The sequence below is a fragment of the Pan paniscus genome, chromosome 7, assembly GCF_029289425.2.
Source record: "Pan paniscus chromosome 7, NHGRI_mPanPan1-v2.0_pri, whole genome shotgun sequence".
NCBI lineage: Eukaryota > Metazoa > Chordata > Mammalia > Primates > Hominidae > Pan > Pan paniscus.
The window spans coordinates 89,977,420-89,994,352 of NC_073256.2; the positions used below are offsets into that span (position 1 = coordinate 89,977,420).

The following is a 16,933-nucleotide window of genomic DNA, read 5'->3' on the forward strand; positions in this document are numbered from 1 at the left end:
AGTCCCGGTGGTGGCAGGTTTATTCAACCCATGTTGTGCTTAACCTTCCAGGAGTGCACCTAAGCAGCAGGGGTCATAGCAACATATTAATTTATTTGGGGCACAATGGTAAAAAAATTCTAATTAATTGAAAAGTGCCCATGTAGGAAGGAGATTTACTTCAAGTTTTCTTTAAAAATAAGAGCAGTCTTTAAACTCTGGATAAGGCACTAATCCAATTAATGAAGGCATTAAGCAGAGCAATGAACCTTATTTTGCAAAATTATTTGAAAGGCCCAGGATGAAAGAAACCAATTGGTGGAGCAGTATAACTACCTTCTGGCACATGGCTTCTTTGAGCATTTTTTCCTTCTATTTCTGCTGTTAATTTTTCAGCAGATCTCTTTCAACACCACCACCAAAGTATTCCACATAACTCAAGACAGTAATTTACTCACAAAGAAAACACACCTCCAACTTTATTAATAACCAACTTTTTTTTATTAGAGCAGATACAGTTGTGAAAACTGTACATTATACATTTTGGTTTCAAGAATTATAAATAAAGGAACTCACAGGTAGGGAGTTCTTTTTCACAGCAAGAAACTTTAAATAAACAAAGTCATGTTTTATTAAGTACATTGGCAGACTTCATGTGCTGTCCAAAATGTTGAGTACAGTATAACAACCCATTAGAAAGAGCCTTCATGTAAAATACAGCTGTGCACATTTTAGAAAAATACCAACAATTTGAGCTTTGTTTTAAAAAAGCTTATAAATCATACATATATTTATAAATGGGACCAACATGCTCACTTTATAAACATATCCTCTCGCTGTTACCCATTATTTCCAAAGCATTACGCATTTTAAATAAACACTTAATAAGATTAAATATTTTATTATTATTTTTTAAAAAACCAGCTTTCCCAGCGTAAGGAGCTATAGGGTTTGGGAGGGGCAGTGAGAGTACTGAGAGTGACGCAGGAACTTTAAACATTTGTTCTCAGGTAAAAACGGACTTCCTAAATTTAAAAGTCAAAGCAAAATGTAAAAAATGAATATACAAGTTGAAATTTTTTATTTGCTCTCTTTCTGCCTTCTTCTTTATTCCATATTGGTCACACCCAGGATTTTCAACATATTGTGCTTCTGTAAGAAACATCACTGGGTTACTACCCTGCAGGTGACAAAGCACTCAGTCCACATCTGTGCTAACCAGGGAATTGTGTGAACTGTCTCTTCTGCATTGAAAAGGTAGCTAATATGGTAAAAAACAAAAACAAAAACCTGATTAAACCATGCAAATCATGAAAATATTTAGGAGTAGCTCCCCGTCTGCAATGTAATGTTTTATAAAGATTTAATAGATTAGATAGATATCTTTCTTCCCCTGATTTCTTTTTAAGTAATTACTTTTATAAAGACCATTTAGTTTCTCTAAGTAAGCATGCTTCTGAATAATAAAGGGTAAATTATAAAACAGCAAAAATCCAGAAATGTCAGAATGACAAAAGACTGTAAAAGACATATATTTAAAATAAAAATGTCTAAGCCTTTAAAATGTGAAATGAAATTACAAAAGGACTTTGAAAAACAGGAAAGGCAGAAAACTGAGAGGCAGTGATTGAACAAGGCTTTATGTTCTACCTGAATGTATTCAACAGAAATTTAAGTTGGAAAAAGAAAACAAGAAAGAGCAGAGCAGTTTATTAATAGCATCTTGCTTAACTTTCATGGGAATTAACACAGCCACCGACAAGATTTTATTTGGTTGTAAAGTACGTCAGCAAAGAAACTGAATCCTTTAAACACTGATTACTGCAATCCATGCAACGTTTGGACTATACTTCTTAGAATTCTGTTGTGTTTCAGCTTTTAAAATTTAGCACTTCCTAAGTGCATAAATAATTCACCTCAGTAATGTTAAAAATATTTAAAATTAAATTAGTTCTTAGGAAGGCATAGTGTCTTCAAATTGCTAAATTTTAAAGATAAATAACCTTTTACAAGTATAGGAAGAATAAATGACATAAAAGATGGTATATTGCTATCAAAATAAGCACATTTTCACTAGCATTTTGTTGTTTCTTTTCCTTGAGATGCAACACGTGTGTTTCGTCCGGCCAGGACCACAGGTGGTAGATGACTATACATCATATTTAAATAAACAGCAAAAATGAACAGAGTCGTGCACAAGCAAACGAAACGTTCTCTCCCAGAACATTCCAGGAGATGTTAAAGCAGCAGGTCATGGCATAAGACTGGTGAGTGATGCTGCTACCTATTTCTTCTAATGAGATAGGAGTGAATGTTGGAACCACGTCCACAGCAACACAATCCTCCGACCGCATTCCTCGGGCAGTCGTTTCCCCAGCTCCCTACTAAAAACGTCAGATGGTAAAATAGTAAGGCAGCTGTTGACTTCCATCAAAAAAAAAAAAAAATGCAGCTCCATACATTTCCAGTTTAGTCACACTCTGCTAGGACAGATGGAGTAGCCAATGCCAAGAACTTCGCCGGATGGGGCTGCTTCAGCAGATTTTAAAAAAGAATTATTATTAAGTTTTGCTCTCCGACATGGCCGTGTGCTTCAGCTCCCAGAGGACCCCAAAGCCACAAAGCACTCCCAGGGGAACCGAACAGGTCCTCTGGCTGAATTTTCCAAGTTTCATCTCTCTCGCGATCCCATCCTAATTCCAAGCCTCCTTCCCTGTGTCTGAGTCTGCCTGGGGTGGGCCATTTAAAGGGCTGACGGCACCACTGCAGAGAACTGTGGGCTAACACACCACTAGTTGTCAGGACTTCACTGAAGGGTCAAAACAGTTATAGCATTAAGTAACTATGTTGAATCACATTCAGGCATAGCCAAAATTAAAGTGAAGGACAATACATCATTGTTAAAAAAAATAGCAAATTTGAATATGAGAAAAGAATGTTATTTACTATGATTTTAGATAGAAATTAAGGCGATTCTTACCTTTCCTAATTCCAATCAAGTTAGAAAGTGAACAAAAAGAATGGCCAACCCGATATTCAACAGCATGACAAGGACAATCATGATTGAATTAGGGCCCTGAAAATGAAAGAGAACAAAGTAACTGTAACTTCTCCATGTTAATATCAAGATATTACCAAAGCCAATTACTGAAAAAATGAGAAAGTTAACATGATTGCAGTAAATAAGGCATAAAAGATGACAGCAGTTCCGAAAGGTGTAGACTAAAAACGGCAATGCTATGTTTAGATGGAGACATTTCAGAACCTTCACTTAAAAATGAATCCAGGCTTGAATTAGTTTAAAAACGTTTTAAACAACTGATCCACTTCATTCACCTCAAAACAATGGACAACAGCGTGTGCTGAGACACAGCTCACCCTAACAGGGCCTACGAACGGCTGGGAGTTAGACGTGCATTTGTTGTTAGAATGCAGTTCAGATGAGGAAGAGCTGCTTCCTCCACAGGGCAGTTAGAACATGAGAGCAAAATCTGTAGGACAAAGCCACCTCCAAGGAAAAATTCAGGGAAAACTCAAAACGAGGTTCTCTACCTCTTGCTTTTTCCCTGGTCCTCTGTTTGGACACCACCCTTTCCGTTAAGTAAAAGCTGTAAGTGAGAAGTTGGATACGTTCAGAAGTTATCTTATAGGCCTAGCTTTTCAAATTTCTCTAATCACAACCACAACATTTCAGAAATGAAGTTATATTTTACAAACTATGGGATCCTATTTTGATAAATATCATTATAATAAATACCAGATAGTTGTCCAAGGGCCCCAAATTTTTACTTGTTTAAACAAACCAACCTCATATAACCCATCTTTTGAGATCTGCTCCATGAAGAAGCCACCTTTATTACAAAGACATGATTGTGGTATTTACTGTTAAAATAATGTCTAATTCTTATATAGCATTAAAAGTATTCTAAACTGGCTTTATGAGGTAGGTAGTTTTATTGTCCTCATTTTACAGAAGAGGAAACAGTGGTACTCCATTTGGATACTGGGTAAGACTACACTGAAACAATGTTACAGAGGCCTCAAAAGTATTGATGTTTTTTGGGTGTGGGGTAAGTGAATAAGGGAGATTGGAGCTGTCACTGGTCAAACACTAATCAATTCAGGTCTAGGGTTTGGGTCACACATCATTGACTCAAGGTCTCTTTCCCTGACTGAGCCCACATCTCCGTGGTAGAGGTCAGAGTGCCCTGCTCTTTCTCTATCACAAGGCGTTTCACACTTGATTGTCCTTTGTTGTTTAACTGCTATTTTCCCCCACAAGACTCTGAGCGCCACAGTGGCAGGGGCCTTGTCTTATTCACTGCTATGTACCCAGTGCACAGACACGTGACATTGCCCAATTCATTCAGGCAACCAATATTTAATGAGACTCTACTATCTTCCAGCACATTTCCAAGTGCCGTGGATGTGGGTTGTTTTGTTTTGAGACAGGCTCTTGCTCTGTCACCCAGACTGGAATGCAGTGGTGTGATCTCAGCTCATCGCAGCCTTGACCTCCCAGGTTCAAGCTATCCTACCACTTCAGCTTCCTGAGTAGCTGAGACCAACAGTGCGTGCTACCAAACCTGGTTAATTTTTGTATTTTTTGTAGAGATGAGGTCTCACTATGTTGCCCAGGCTGGTCTCGACTTCCTGGCCTCAAGCGATCCTGCCACCTTGGCCTCCCAAAGTGCTGGGATTCCAGGCGTGAACCACAGTGCCTGACCCAAATGTGGGTTGTTAAACAAAATGGATTAAATCACTGAATTAAATGAAGAACAAACAGGGTGATGAGTAAAATGGGGGAGGGAGAGGAAGTAAACATGAGTCCCCTTTAAGTGGGGACTATTAGGCAGAAGAAAAGCATCAGTTCCTAAACCCCAAGTAAATGGGAGGAAAATAAACATTTTTTGCAGGTTTTTATAATGCTGGGCAGTGGGTTAAACATCTCTGAGATTTTTTTTTTTGTTTATTCTTCACAAGTGATTATTAGTTCCATTTTACAGAGCTTAAGAGGACAGGTGTCTTGCTCAAGTTTCCTCAGCCAGTTTGAACAAATTGGAACACGAATTAAGCTTTAGTCTGGTCACTTCAGAGCTTCATGCTCTTTTCGCTATATGTCTATTAAAGATACAGGCCTTAGTTTAAAGGCAATTTCCCATTCAGTTCTTTAAAATGACATTTTCCTCTATATCCTATAATTTCCACAGTATCAGAAAAACATCAAATTGTGATAACGACCAACTGCTCTTTTAGAATAGTTGTATTCTAAATTAATAGGAGAGTCCTAACCTGTGCAACTCCTCAATTATGGTTAATTTAGAGCATAGAAATAATGCAGGAAACTCTTATAACTCAGAAAATAGTGGAGACGATCTTTCAATGTCACAACTGAGCACAGAGATTAAGGAAATACTATTACAGGCTAAGCATCCCTTATCTGAAACGCTTGGGACCCTAAGTGTTTGGGGTTTCAGATTTTCTTCTGATGTACAGGTTGAGCATCCCGAATACAAAATTCTAAAATGCTGCAATGAGAATTTCCTTTGAGCGTCATGTTGGTGCTCGAAAAGTTTCAGATCTGGAGATTTAAAAAATTTTTAATTTTTGTGGGTAACATGGTATATATGTGATATTTTGATACTGGCATAGAATGTGTAATAATCACATCAGGGTAATGAGGTATCCATCACCTAAAGCATTTATTCTTTGTGTTCCAAACAATCCAATTATACTCTTTTAGTTATTTTATTTTTTCAGGTGGAGTCTTGCTCTGTCACCCAGGCTGGAGTGCAGTGGCGTGATCTTGGCACACCGTAACCTCTGCCTCCTGGCTTCAAGTGATTCTCCTGCCTCAGCCTCCCGAGTAGCTGGGACTACAGGTGTTCACTACGATGCCCAGCTAAGTTTTATATTTTTGGTAGAGATGGGGTTTCACCATGTTGGCCAGGCTGGTCCTGAACTCCTGACCTCAAGTGATCCATCCGCCTCAGCCTCCCAAAGTGTTGGGATTACAGGTGTGGGCTACTGTGCCCAGTTCTTTTTTAGTTATTTTAAAAGGTACAATTAAATTATTATTAACTACAGTCACCCTGTTGTGCTATCAAATACTAGATCTTATTTGTTCTATTTTTTTTTTTGTATCCATTAAACATCCCCTCTTCTCTCCTACGTCTTCACTTTCCATCCAGCCTCTGGTAACCATCCTTCTACTCTCCATCTCCATGAGTTTGATCGCTTTAATTTTTAGCTCCCACAAATAAGTGAGAACATGCAAAGTTTGTCTTTCTGTGCCTGGCTTCTTTCACTTCACATCATGACCAGATGTTGGAGCATTCTGGATGTTCCACCTGTACTACTACACACTTGGATTAGATTTTGTTCATGAGTGTTTTAAGAATTTTGGATCATTTCAACTATTCTGGGCTACTGGGTTTATTTTATAATTTTCAAAGGTAATTTAGTGATATGAAAGGTGAGGAAAAATACACCTGGTCAGAACAATACAACATAGACTTCGGTGTCTTACAGTGGACCCAGGAAAGTGAAATAGCAGAGAACGTGCCTTCCATGAAGCCAACTTCTAAAGTCCAAGGTGTGCCTGAACCTTAACTCCCATTTCATAAATCCATATAAGATTCTGTGAATTTATCTAACCCCTTTGAATTAGTGAGTATTTTGAATTTGTATATTCTCTTGGTTTGAATTTAGATTACTATCTTTTCTCCAGTTTTTAGCCCACATATCACTGTACTGGCAATCCAGATTCAATGAATAGTGAATGAGTGCTTTATCCAAAATGAAAAATACATACATATATATATTTTTCTTTTGCACGCACACACACACACACAATTTCTCCTGTATATGTTCTAATATACACACACATATATATTTATCCTACCAGGGTGGCTCCACTTAGAAAGCTATTTTTAAAGGTGACTCAGTGAAGATGAGGGAAAACTAGACATGAAAGGTTCAAACAGCAACCAGGGGAAAAATAAAAATCCGGGATGCTCTGTTCAGTGGCAGATACCAAGCCCTGGCCTCTGTGTTCTTTATATACCTAGGCACAGGATATGGGGTGAAAAGCTTTAAGGTAAAGTCTCATAAATACGACTGTGGTGGCCAGTTGTAGCTTAAAATAGCAAAATGAAAAAAAAATCTGTCTTGCTTTTCAAGACTGACTGGGACAGGTGTAATACAAAAAGCTGTAGCAGGGCACAGGGTAAGTCTTGATTGGAAGAAATTTTCCAGGTGGTAAGAAAATAAAAAACAGGAAATCAAAATACAGAAAGAAATCCTAACTCAAAAAATTAATCTTTTTTTTCCTTTAAGAGATTGTCACTCATATTTAAAACTGTAAGGAATTTTCTGCTAGAAGAGTTATTACGGTTTATGTGAAATCTAAAGCTTCTCTAGCTAGAAACACAAGAGAAGAGTAAAGTTTAATTAAGTATTAATAGCAAAGTTTAATTATATATATTTACCTCTTTCGGGGGTGAGGTTCAAACCCGATTTGATGGGGACGCTTTAAATTTTACACAAATTCAAAAGAAAGATTAGATAAACCTCAAAACAAACTTGGATGCAAATCACAGGAATGGCTGAGGAAAAAGTGTAGTCATTTTTCAGAATGGGCTGAGATACCTAATTGGAAAATTCCCCTCTTGTCTACTTGATGGTAAGACGCTAAAGATGCCTCTTCTGACCCTACCAGAGTTGTCATGTTGCAAAACCCTAAAAAAATTTCGGGATCACATTGAATGCGTGCCCCTAGGACATGAGTCCATACGCAACCATTGCCCACAGGGGTCACAAAAGTTTCTTGAGGAAAATCTTCCTCAAGAAAGTAATCAATGCCACAGCCTCCCTTCTCCTACCTCTCATACTCGAGTTAACTAATTTCCTGTGTTAGTCTCCATCCCAGGAGATTTTCTATATTTCTAAGAGATCAATAGCCAGGGTGATCCTGAGGATGGATCAGATCTACTTGAATATTTCTGAACTGCTTATGTTTCAGTTAGCATTGTGTTGAAACAAACATCGTAATAGCCAAGGTTTTTTGAGCATTTATTCTGCGCTAGGCACTATGCTAAGAACTTTTAAAGTACTGACTCATTTAATCTTCACAACAACCCTGTGATAGGTACAGATGAGGAAACCAAGGCACAGAGCAGTTAGGAAACTGTCCAGGGTCACACAGCTGGTAAGCAACAGAGCTGGGATGTGAACCGAGGAAGTTCAGCAACAGAGTTCAATTCTGTGAATTTTAAAATTATTCACGAATGTCTAACTTATACAGTGTCTTTCTCTGAAAACTATGTAGTACTCCATTATCTTAAAGGTCATCCACTGACAACATTTATGATGACTGTGCCACTTCCTAACTCTGAGGAGTGGGGAGGGCAGCTTTCTGTTACTATTGGGAAGACAATGTTAATTGTTAGAATCTTCGCATGAAGGTGTCAAGTCGATCTTGAATTTTGCAGAGGCAGTCTAAAGCTCAGGGTAGCTGCGGAGCTGCTGGGGCCTCCCTTCCCCCTTGGGGTGTAGAGGGGTACCCTAAGGACCAACTACTGAGATGGAGGATGCTTGTCTAACTCCAAGAATCTGAGAATTCCGCAAATAAGTAAAACAGATGTTTTTTTCTAAATGAGGAGGCTGTGAATTTACCAAACATACGTATACTACTGTTTTACAGAGAGACTCTTTCAGCTAAGAGCTGGGTAATTCAACTTTTTTTTCCCCTATCACAGCCTAATGTATAGGACGCTGGGGCATACACTTCCCCTTGTAGAGGTCTAGAAGTCAACTAAAGCCCACAAATGGGTACCCAAAGGTATAAAAGGTATGGCCTTGCATTGTTTGAATTTTTCCCTGTGTAAATCAGGCAAACTAACACTGATATATGCGAGGCCTTATTAACCTGGGGATAAACATGCTGAAAGTCAAATGAGAAGTAAGCTATTACATTTAACAAATTCAATAGTGATTATTATAGTTGTAATGTCAAGATACTGTCATATTAAGGTTTAAAATCTTTAAAATGAATGCTTACTGAAGAGTCAGAATCTTAAAGTTAGTCTGTTTTGAAAACAATTTTTCTCCATGCAGGTGGACTCCTAGGAAGTTGGTCCAGTTAATCTGAATAATTTATGTTTAGCTAATTAAAAAGTTGAAAATTTGAAAAAAGAAGAGAATCAGTGTTTTATAGATATTAGCAAAATAAACACACTTAAGAAATTTTAAGCATAAGTTAACAGAGGAATTTTAATTGTTTAATCCTGTGAGTAAATCAAACAGACAAAAATAAGAAACTGATGGCTGTACTATATTCTTGTTGGCCAAGATATTAATCCACACCATTATGCAAATATGTCTCTATAATTTCTAGTGAATACTAGGTGTGTAACATTCAACACCTCTGTTCTAAAGGGATGTGACCAGGTCAAGAGGTCATTTTTTAATCAATAATTAGCTTCAGATTTTATAAATACTATAGCCTTTGATAAAACACTAATTCCATACATTATTCAAAAAATCTCCTTTGAAAGAAGGTATAAAGATTTTTCAATGACACAGAGCTTTTCTGGCTGAATAATAAATAAATATCTTAAATGCTTAAGACTAATTGATACTAATAACCTGCATCTACCAGAAAACTGAAACTGTAAGAGTTCTCACACTTTGAAAAGACAGAAGACCAAAGAAATTCTCTTGAACTGTTGGAAATTTTCAGTTCTCTTTTGGGAAAGAAAAATGTTCTAGCTGCAAAGCCTGGCTAATTAAAGTCCAAACTACGTATGTATGAGAAGAATTCACAACGGCTAGAGGAGACGTTCTTTTGTGTAAAGATGCTGACCGCTGTGGTGAAAACAGGAGAACTAAGAACTTGGTGGTACCCTTTTCCTAGAGCTCTGAGAGCGGCTGGCCCTTGGCAGGGGTCATGATTCCTTTCCAGCAATCAGAGAGCAAGCTACCAGGAAGCTCACCAAGACACGCTGTTAAAGCCTTGCTAAAATGTGCTAAGATGCTGTGCTAAGCTGGTCAGGTCTTCCCTACCTGAATTACATCTAAAGTGGGGCTGGGTGAACATAGGGGTGGTGGGGGGAATTTCTGCCCAGAGAGCTCTTTGCTGTCTCAAGCTACCAATGTGTTATGTGCTGCTCTAAACAACCCTGTGCTTCTAGAACCTTGGTTAGCCTGGCTGTGATCAAGATGCACAGTCACCCCACACAGCTCGCCGAAAGAAACAAAGGGAAGAAAGAAAGAGAAAACGCTACTTGCAGTACTTACTGAATTGGCTTCTTTTTCCAAAGCAGGGCATGAATCGTTGCTTGCTGGATTCTTTGGTATAGCAAGTTCAGACTTCTTAGCTTTTGGCTCAGCTTTGCTTTCTTTGGCAACTGGTTTTGTCACAGATTTGGAGGGACTCCACTTGTTAGCGGATGGCTTGTGCACCAGTGCTGAGGAAGACTGGCTGGATCCATTGCCGTCCTCCACGTCTACTGGAGGGTGCTGGGGGGCGTTCAGCTTCACGTAGTAGCCGTGATACTGAGAATGCAGCTCCCCGTTACTGGGGTTGGGGATGTGGTGGCGGCCAGAGTACTTGGACTGGGGCACAACCGCTCCTGCCTCCTTCGTGGGAGCCTTTGACATCAAGGGCTTATTGACAATGGCCGTCACCTGCTCATCAGCCACACTCCTTTTGTCTTGGTTGAGTCTCGCCCCTGAGCTGGGGTTTTGCTTCTTCAGGGGCTTTGGGGAGGAAGCAGGAGAGTGACTGTGTTTGGGACTTGCCTCAGGAGATCTTGGGGGTGTCGTGCCTTTGCGATAAAAATGAGGAGACTCCTTTGGTGTAGGTAGCTTTTCTGGTACCTTTTCTTCTGGATTTTCTTTAGCATCTACACCTTCCTGAAATCTCTGTTTGACGTAATCAGGGCCTGGCCAAAAAAAAAGAAAAAGAAAAAAAGAAAGGAGGTATATATACATATATTTTGCTAAATCAGATTGACCTTTTCTCTTTTAAAAATAATATATTCATAAGGCTTTGACTAAACACATATTTCATTCTCTTCGGAAAAGTTTATTTATTATGGAAAGGCTGCTTTTAAGATAATACAGAATCTAAACAGTTCTGGCTTCCCTGATAATTGCATTCTTTCTGCCTACTTGCAGAATACAGAGGCAAAATTCATGTTGATGGAACATTGGTCACAATATCATAATTAATCTGCTTATTCAAATTATGTGGTGTAACTAAGACACAGAAAGTGTATACTTGTACAAGGAAGTAAGCTGACTACTGTAAGCGTCTGAAAATTTAATAAAGTATACTGCAAGAGGAGAACCTGTAGATAACATATTTTTAATGATCTGTCATCAAACATGCATTAAAACTTCTTAGTTTGAAACAATTTCTGAGGTTTAGGTTGCACGACACAAAGTCACTTCCATGTAGTCCATTCACAGCTATGGAAAACACAGATTTGCACAAGCAGTGTTTTGCAGGTATCAAAGTCAAGACAAGGCAGTTGTCTCTGGTTCTGTAGCTTCAAGATTTTTTTTTTCCTTTTTTATATACCTCAGGATTGTTTATAAAAATCTTGTTACTTTTTTATAAATGGGAACAAATTTTCATTAAAAAAGAGGCTATTCTTCTGACAGAGGAGGGAAAAAATGAAAAAAAAAAAGTGGCCCTGCTGCATTGTTATTTTACAGGGAGTGAGCTATAAAGAAACAGAGTGTGTGCCACAAGATGTCCAGGCCCTGGGAACTCGAAGAGGCCGTGGTCTGGAAAGGGGCATCTCTGGGCTGAGACAGAGACCTTAGACTTCTAGGGCCTTCAGCTCTCAGCAAGTCATGTGTGTACTTTGGCTACCACTCCACCCATCTGCCACTTTTCGCCTCATAAGGTGAGGTCAAGGTCACATGCAGTGCAATTGACCCTCTTCCTCACAAATGGGCAGAAGCTGACAATGTCTCTTGAGTATACATGGAAGACACTGTCCCCACCGACATGCTTATAGAGAGTTGACAGGCTCTTGTCAATTCCACAACACTGCATCTGTTCATTTTCCTTCCTGCCTTCTACCCCCAACCCTTCACCCCAGACAAACTCACTAACTCACTAAAAGATTTACAGAGGGACTGAACAGCAATTATCCTTAATTGTGAAACTACATACTGCACACTTACACTTGTAATTGCTCTTCCCATGGTGGTCTGAGTAATAAGTTATTGTAATGAGGCTGCTATTTAATTATACAAGGAATTTTCCAAAATTTAAAGCCTCGCCAAAATCTTAGGGAGTAGGTGTTATTATCCCCATTTTACTGAAATGGATACAGCTATAGCAGCTGAAAAAAAAATCACATAGCTCCCATTATAAGAAAAAAACATAATGCAACACATAATATTTTAAAGCCAGAGACAAGAATTCCTGAACACCCACCATCGCAAGTTATACTCAGGGCACAAAACATAATAGTATTATCACAGTTTCCACCTTCTAGAAGATACATCCACTCCTGGGGATTCAAGTTTCCCAAATTTGTCAAGATCGCACATCGACAATTGAGACTTCCTTTCTAAACTGGGTAAGCTCCCCCTTTACATAACTGACAATTTTCTTTTAATTCCTCCATCAAAAATGGCAGTGTTAATTCTTAGGCCAGTGAAAGTTATTTTGAATGACAAAAAGGGGCAACTGCAAGCATTCAAAAGGCGATGTCCTTCTGTTTCTGAATTCTTTCTTGGTGCTGTGTGTCTGGACATAGCATTAGGGGAAAAAGGGCAGCATGAGCACAAAAAAGTTATGTCTTTCATCAGCTGAACTGTCCCTGCTCTTTAAAACTCATCAGGTCATTGATACTAGTCTGTCATGGAGAAGCCCCTTGTGATTCAACTGCAGGCATATTTTAACAAAACCCCTCTTCTTCTGTGATAAAGTATATTCTCTAATACATCTTGATGCAGTGTGATGTTTACATACTTTTCCCTCACTTCTCTACCCAAAATTTCACTACGGTTGGTTTTATTTGTGCTTTACTGATATTCAACTTCATAGCATTACTAAAATACCCATCTAGGTATGGTAGTGGATGTACTTTGCAAAGATAATTAAAATAGTGAAGGGCCTTGGAGCCAACGGACTTTTAATTTAAGCCACTTAATGCTGAAACAATTACATAAAATACAAAGTGCTTTTAACATCTTTGATCTAAAGATAAATGCAAGTTATTTTTGCACAGAAAAATTGCCAATATCTACTAAGATTAAGGCACATTAAAAGCTAATGTTTAACTTAAATATACAGAAAAGAGTGAAAAAATAGACTCTGGCAAACATTTTTCGTTATACATTCTCAAAGTTGGAGGGAAAAGGTAAAGAGTCACTGCGCCCTGAGAAATGAAGCTGTCACAAAGCCCATGCATTTCACTAAGAAGATGTAAGACCATGAGATTGTAGCTTACAAATTTAGGATTTAAATCTTTGTGATGCCCTCGTCACAAAAAAATGTCATTTTTTTGAGGTGATAGGTTAATTAACTTGATTTAATCATTCCATATTGTATTAAGAAATTGTAACATCACTTTGTACTTCATAAATATATACAACTATAACTTATCAATATATACATTAAAAACATTAGGATGTATCCTAGTGACCTTCAGCACCATCAGTATAGGTGGATAGGCCAAGGTGAGACTGATTTGGCCGTTGGAATAATTTGTATTAATGAACTTATGAAGCTAAATTTTGGATTCCATTGAAAGTATTTCTTATGATATTTATCAACTCTCAAATACTGGTCTAATCACTTCTTTAACCTTTAGAAATCTGATGTGTCACCTCTTTGGACACAGTTTTCTTGTCCTAAATGTAGTAAGAAAGGCATGTCTTACATGATTACTCATGCCCACTCTGCTAAGATGAGTTTAGGTATACTCACTCAAATTGATCTGCAGGGCTTCTGATGATACTCAAAAATGATGAGCTCAAAGAATTTACTAGAATGGTGGAAGTACATTTTAACATCAACTTTCACATTTAAAAAATTCCTAGCTTTATTATGCATTCAAAAAATATCTGGGTAAGGGAAAAAATGCACTCCTAAGCAGGGGCGCCTATGCTTGCTGCCTATCAGAGCATCTGAGGTGTTATGGCCAGAGATTTCAATAAGTATAAATTGAAGCCTAGAAATATTAATGTTTAACAAGTGATCTGAGTGATTCTAATGCACTGGGTTATAGGCGTTTGACACTATGCTAGCAATATGTTGATATTGCTTGCATTGATTGGTTATATTGCTTGGTTGATATGTCCATAGCACTAGCCTTACATGACTACATCCTGTTGGAAATGGTTCCAATGTGGCACAGTCATACAAGTCCTAGCCAACTAAATGAGGATATACAGTTAGATTTTCCAGAGGAAGATTAAATGCTTTTAAAACAAGACGTTTAATATAATGCAGAAGACAGAAGTTTTTCCTGGACTATTTTCTCTTGGAAGGCACATGTTGTGCCTGCTACTTGTTCTGTGTAGTAAATGTGTGTCAGCATTGCAGAGCCAGCAACATAAAGTTGATGAGATGCAGCGGTTCATTAAAAAGACTAGTCAGAATATTGCCAGGGAGGGAAATCATGACAAATGTTGATAGTTGTTGCAGTCAGCATTTTCATCTGTTTTTATAGACAGTATCTATGAATCCCAAAGGATTTTCTCCCCCTGGAGACTCATACTGGGAAGAAGTCAGATACAGGTCACCCGCTCACGGACATGGCTGCCACACAATGTGAAAAAAGAAACAACATTCAGCACGCCATCAACCAACACTCAAAGGTTACTCGTTGCAGTTGGCACGAAGGCTCTGAACAGATATGGCAGATGGTGGCAGCAGGGTATCCAGCTAGTTCTTCAGAGGTGAGCCTCGGTGGGCTGGCTATGGGCAGAAGCACCATAAAGATTCCCCAAAACAAATGTCTATGAGGGCAGTGCCAATATCAAATGTTTTGTAGCAACAGCAGTAGTCATTAAGTAGAAATTAGACATTTTCTGTGGAGACTGACAATCAGTGAAAAGAGGACCAGATTGAAAGAGTCTAAAAAAATTGTGTAACTGGTAGCAGGATCATTTTTTGTGTTCGATATAGAAAGAACACTCCTTTCCTACAGGACTTCACAGTCCCGTCTATAACAATCCTGCAATTTCTGTGACCACAGCCATAGTGCTCTGGTCTGCAAACTGTGGGACATCCTTTCTAGTACCCTGCACTTGGCTGGCACTCAATACCCATTTGTGAAACTGAATGTACTGGAATGAATACGTGGTATGAGTAACCAGCAAACTCATGAATTATTAATTTCATGTCAACTAGTGGATTATTCAGTTTCCCTTTTTAATGAAAAAATTTATTCATAATTTTGGGTTTGGAAGGTGAGCTTAGAAGTCATCTATTCCAGGATGCTTCCCTTTTCTTAACCAAATCCATGACATATTAATGATAGGCCTAGACTATTATGTAATGGAGCTATGCTTTGATTTCTGAAGTCTTCTAATTCATACCAGAAATGCAAGCTTAGTTAACACTGGTCCATAATAACCTGTGCTAAAGACTTCACTCTAAATAATCGATGCACTGTGTGTGTGTATGCTTAAACATGCAAAGACAAAGCTCGTTGGGGATGATACCCAGAGAAGCAGGCTGGCTCTCTCCCAAGAGGGCTCCAAGTACTAAATTTACCACATTCCACGGCAGTGTTTTAATTTCTTTAACTCACGCTCAGCCCCTGCCTCCATCAATAAATACAAAAATTTTACATGCTACTTAATATCACTTGAAATTAAAAACAAAATGAATCTCTCGACTAAAAGGATTTTTTTTTTTTTTTTGAGACGGAATCTTGCTCTGTCGCCCAGGCTGGAGTTAAGTGGCACCATCCTGGCTCACTGCAACCTCTGCCTCTCAGGTTCAAATGATTCTCATGCCTCAGCCTCCCAAGTAGCTGGGATTACAGGCATGTACTACCAGGCCCAGCTAATTTTTGTATTTTTAGTGGAGATGGGGTTTCACCATGTTGGTCAGGCTGGTTGTGAACTCCTGGCCTCACATGATCTGCCCGCTTTGGCCTCCCAAAGTGCTGGGATTACAGGCATGAGCCACTGTGCCTAGCCTAAAAAGAAACTGAAACAGTGGGAGAAAGAGCCACAAATGTGGTCTCCCAATCTTCCTTCTCAGGAAAGGGCAGGGCCCCGGTCCCCCCTGTTTCCTCAGTGGTTACCCTCTAAAGCAAGCTTGTACAACCCGTGGCCCAACACAAATTCATAAACTTTTCTTAAAACATTATGAGATTTTTTTGGTGATTTTGTTTTAGCTCCTCAGCTATCATTAGTGTTAGTGCATTTTATGTGTGGCCCAAGACAATTCTTCTTCTTCCTATGTGGCTCAGGGAAGCCAAAAGATTGGACACCCTTGCTCTAAAGCCTATGTCACCTTGCTGGCATAGAAACCTGATTTTACCAGCACTTTGAAGCAGAGCCATCCCTTGGGGCAGACTCACATTACCAAAGCTCACCAGACTGACGTACAATCCTAGAAGGCCAATTTACTAGTTTACAATGAGCAATGTAAATGTCACATAGGTCAGGGGACTCATGCTGATACTACCAGTACATGCTCTCCTTGTTGGCAGAACTCCATGGAAAGCTCAGCCAAAATTAGAAAGTTACTGGTGAACATGGAATCAGAACAAGAAGCATGAGCTGAATCAAATATGTAATGGCATCAAGCTGGGCTAGCCTGATAGATCCATTTCCTGAGTCAGGGTGATCTTGCCAGTAAAGCCGTACACCATGGCCATAGTTCCCTGCATCCTTCCCCATAATAGAAATGTCCTTGCCAATGTGAGAGCAGTCTTCCAAGGTTCTGGCTCAGGCTTCTCCTCCT

At 38.9% G+C, this 16,933-nt stretch overlaps 1 protein-coding gene across 3 annotated transcripts in view; it reads right to left on the reverse strand.

Moving 5' to 3' along the window:
• Positions 1 to 460: 460 nt before the first annotated feature.
• The window catches only part of JPH1 (junctophilin 1), an 86,284-nt gene continuing 69,811 nt past the window's right edge, over positions 461 to 16,933 (reverse strand). Inside the window, exons 4-6 of one of the 3 annotated variants that reach the window (XM_014345960.5) lie at positions 10,279 to 10,925; positions 2,960 to 3,055; positions 461 to 2,363 (exon numbers count right to left, since the gene is read on the reverse strand). In XM_014345960.5, the coding sequence (XP_014201446.3) occupies positions 2,975 to 3,055; positions 10,279 to 10,925 (728 nt within the window). In that variant the 3' untranslated portion in view covers positions 461 to 2,363; positions 2,960 to 2,974. Of the gene's footprint in view, positions 2,789 to 2,959; positions 3,056 to 10,278; positions 10,926 to 16,933 lie in introns of all 3 variants that reach the window. The other 2 variants (XM_014345958.5, XM_014345957.5) reach the window with 2 other exon arrangements.